A 3,996-nucleotide genomic window follows, 5' to 3' on the forward strand; every position below is an offset into this window, starting at 1 on the left:
ACCTCAAAGTGCACAAGCGACCAACTTGAAGCGTTGGCTGCGATTTTGAAGCTGAAATTGCATTCAGTGTGAACGCAACATTAGTATTGACTTCCATTCATTTTTGTAACTGCGTTTATTTCTAACCCCAACATTTTCCTTAATCTTATCTATTACTAGTCTATTCCTGACCTAAACCTTACCCAAAATGTAATTCACATCATACATCTAAACCAAACTAGTAGAACGCAGTAGAGCTGCAAAAAAATCGAGGACTGGGAAAATGTCCTCTCTTCCCAATAATGTCCTCACTTTGATGTTAATGGCTCAAATGATAATAAAATCTAATATGAGAAAAAGATACAAGGATAAATGTATTGAACTGAAAAAGCTTGTGAACTGAGACACATGACTTAATCTTTTTGTTCAAACAACAACAACAACAACAAACAACCTGTGTAACAGTTGCATATATGTTCAACGGCAAAACAAATATTCAGTTTATGCATTGTCAGTAGCATTAAATTTTAATTAGGTGGCATTTAAATTAGCATTAAAAAACATTAAATTTTATAGTCTGCAGAAATCCTGAAAATCATATGGTCCTGACTCTGTATTAAAAACAAGAGCACGTACACACACACACACACACTTCCACCTCATCTCTTTCCTCTCCCTCCCTCAGGTGTTCTCTCTGAGAGGAGGAAGTCCCTCCCCTCCCCGTCAGCAATGTCCAATCAGGAGTTAGTGTTTTTCAAGTCCTCCCAGCCCAACTTCGGGAACATCAGCCCAGGGGACGGCCCCCTCCCCATAAGACCCTACCACGCTATCATCGAAGGCACAGACAAGTGAGCGGACCAACAGTCCATCTGGAGAAAGCAGGTGTGGTCGAGTTTTTAAATCCACTGAAAATGTTTTCKTCACATCAGGAGGAAAGGATCCCTCAAAGGCAGGAAGTGGATGTCCATTTTCAACATCAAAGAACGTTTCCCCGACAAACGATGGAAGCAGAAACAGACAACCAAAGGTCTGAGGAACCTGTCTGAAATAAATTACTTTTTTTATGTAGATGTTTCTTACGGAGCCCGACCGGTGACATGAAATAAAAAAAATCACGTGGCACACTAGATGATAACGCGTGCCCACGCGTTAATCATGTCGTGGCCACCATATAACTACTTATTGTTGTCATTTCCATGCAGACTGTTTATTTTTTACATGGACAAGTCTGAATTAACCTAATTATTTTAATTTTAATATGATGTTGCTTCGTCAGCGCCTCACGTTAGGCATGAAGATGCTATTTCTCAGCTTTATGTGTTGTAGCTATAAGTCCCAGGTAACAACTGGAGTTGTCTGTCGAAAAAGCTTTATTTTCATTTTTTGAAGCTCAACTTTCAAAACAGACCTGTCCCTCTAAGCCTCAGCTGCAGGAGTCGGCATTATGCTGCGTTCAGGAACACAGTAAAAAATCAGTTTCCTGACACACAACCAAGGTGTTCATTGTCATTTGATAAATTTAAAATGAAAGATGATCCATTTATATTGGCATACACAAAATAATAATAATAATATTATGGCCGCGTCAATTATCTCGTGGCCAAGTGATAATTTTTTTCAATTCCATGTCACCTGATGGGCTTGTAATTTCAATTTGATCTGATTTACTGTCCTTCTTTTAGTGAATAATTTCTGTTTATTTGTACTAAATAAGTGCTCTTTGTAGTTTTTTTAAACTGATTCCTCTTTGAAATTACCTTTACTACTTTTATATAAAGATATATATTTTAAAAAGTTCTTTTTATTTTTTGTTATTTCAGAAAAGGACAAGAACTCTTTGAGACCTGCAAGAAGCATGGACTCCCTCAGCACTCCGTCCTATCCAAACGAAGGTGMCGTTTTCACAGTTCTTTTATGATTTAATCATTTTTATTCCTTCTTAATGAAGAAACTTTTATTGATTTGATTTAGTTTATTCATTTCATTTCATTTAAACAAAAACAAAATACATTCAAAACATAAAACAAAATGAGAGAAAAACAAGAGAAAAAACCATACATATATATTAAAATTCAACAAATCAGCATTTATCTTTAGATTAGTTCGCTTAGACTGGTTTGTCTGGCAAAAATCTTGTTTTAAACATCAACTGAACTGATACATTTACTGTAAAGACATCTGGTTACAGAGAAATCTACAAACCCAAGTTTAATTCAACTTAATAATCCTGAAAACAAACAGCAGAACAATTTCTGAAACATAACGTTTCGGTCTCTCAGGTCCCAGACGTTCCGGCCAGCGTCCCCCGTCCACGACCACGTCTCCCCTCGTCACCGCCTCYGCCCAGTCTGGCTCCGAAGCTGCAGTGTCGTCCGGTGGGGTGGGCGGCAGCGAGTACGCCGTCACCTACCGCAGAGGAACGGGTTTGGTGAGCGGCGGCGCGGGGACCCAGGGGACCTACACGGCGCTCGACCCCGAAGGTTTAGGGATACCAGGAAGTGACGGCGTTCAGTCYAGATCCCCGGGACTGTCCAGCAAAGCCGGTCGGAGAGCGGCCATGCACATCACGGGCCCCACGCTAGTCACCGTGCCGCTGCACATCACCTCTAACCTGGCGCTGGGGGTGCTGCAGGGCGGGGGCAGCGACAGGATTGTCCACCGGGGAAGAGACAAGGACGGAGGGGACAAGGTGGAAAGGAAGGAGCGGGTGGAGAAGAGGGAGAGGAAGGAGCGCAGAGCGATGGAGTGGAACGTCGAAGAGCCCAAAAAGACGGAGGAAAAGGAGAAAAGTCCGAAAGAAAAAGAGGAAGAAGAGACTAAAGAGGGAGTCGATGAGAAAAAAGTTGAAGCAGGAGAAGAGGAGGAAAACAAAGAGCAGGCGATGGTGCTGGGAGACCAAGATGTGCCTCAGCAGCAAGAACCTGACAGCTTCAGCTCCAACAGGGAGGAAGATGATGCTGAAGATGCTGCTGATGATGACCAAAATGCAGATAATGACAGTGAATACATGGGTAATATAATCTGCTTTATTATAAATAACACATCAGAGCTATTTGTTATCACTGATGAAATATCTCTTTTTTTTTATAAAATCCAACACAAGTGATTAAGGATGATTATTTTTTATTTATGACATTCCCTCAAATACACCATATCTGTTTATTTTAAATTAATTTAGTCATAAATCTTTTTTTCTTACTACAAATCCTAAAAATCTTTCCAAATTTTCACTTTCCAAAATTTTCATTTGCTGCATCTAAAGATTAACATTTCTCTTTAAGTTTTTATTTCAAGACCAGTATTAAAATGAAAATAGCTGTAGAACAATTTAGTAAAAATGTACTTGTTTATTGAATTTAATTCATAACATCATGATCAAAAGTATGGTGTCTCCCAGCTCGTTAATAGTAGGATTTATAAATCACCTGTTTCTGACATTTAAAACCACTTTTCTCTTCTTTTTTTATTTTCTAAACAGTATTTACTCATATCCGACAAAAGACTTACAGTCTGTTGAATTAAGCAGGTGTTCTAGTTCCGTAGAATTAGTTTTTCTGTTTAATAAGGAAAATCTGTAAATAATTGAACTACAGCAGCTAAAGCAGCCAAACAATCCCGATTCCAGGGTTTATAATTTATTTAAGCCTAACAGTCATAAAACTATCCCTGTTCTGAAAGTGTAAACAAAGCTTTGCTTATAATCGAAACATTGGTGAAAAGCTCAGATATATGGAGGACCAAAACTGACATAATTAGAAATAAAAGCAGAAATATATAAATGGATCAATAAATACACTTAAAATGCAACAATTAAATAAAAAAATAGATTTTTTATAATTAATTTGGCCATCTTATTTATTTTTCCAGCTTAGTTCCTATAAATTACACATTTTTACATTTTACTGTTAAAAAAACAAATTTTTTTTGTTTTTCCTTTTACTTGTAGATGAACTTGTGTCTCTTAAATAACTAGATTTAATACATTTTTTAATCTAACATTTAACAAAGGCACAGGTA

The 3,996-nt window shown here is 37.9% G+C and overlaps 1 protein-coding gene across 1 annotated transcript in view; it reads left to right on the top strand.

Annotated features, from left to right (window-relative positions):
• si:dkeyp-68b7.12 (rho GTPase-activating protein 30) overlaps positions 1 to 3,996 on the top strand; it is a gene marked incomplete in the record, with an annotated part of 18,623 nt that overhangs the window by 9,650 nt on the left and 4,977 nt on the right. The window contains 4 exon segments of the mRNA XM_014012996.1: positions 673 to 827; positions 909 to 1,006; positions 1,800 to 1,871; positions 2,259 to 2,990. Of these exon segments, the coding sequence (XP_013868450.1) occupies positions 673 to 827; positions 909 to 1,006; positions 1,800 to 1,871; positions 2,259 to 2,990 (1,057 nt within the window).

The sequence above is a fragment of the Austrofundulus limnaeus genome, unplaced genomic scaffold (genome assembly GCF_001266775.1).
Source record: "Austrofundulus limnaeus strain Quisiro unplaced genomic scaffold, Austrofundulus_limnaeus-1.0 Scaffold97, whole genome shotgun sequence".
Lineage (NCBI taxonomy): Eukaryota > Metazoa > Chordata > Actinopteri > Cyprinodontiformes > Rivulidae > Austrofundulus > Austrofundulus limnaeus.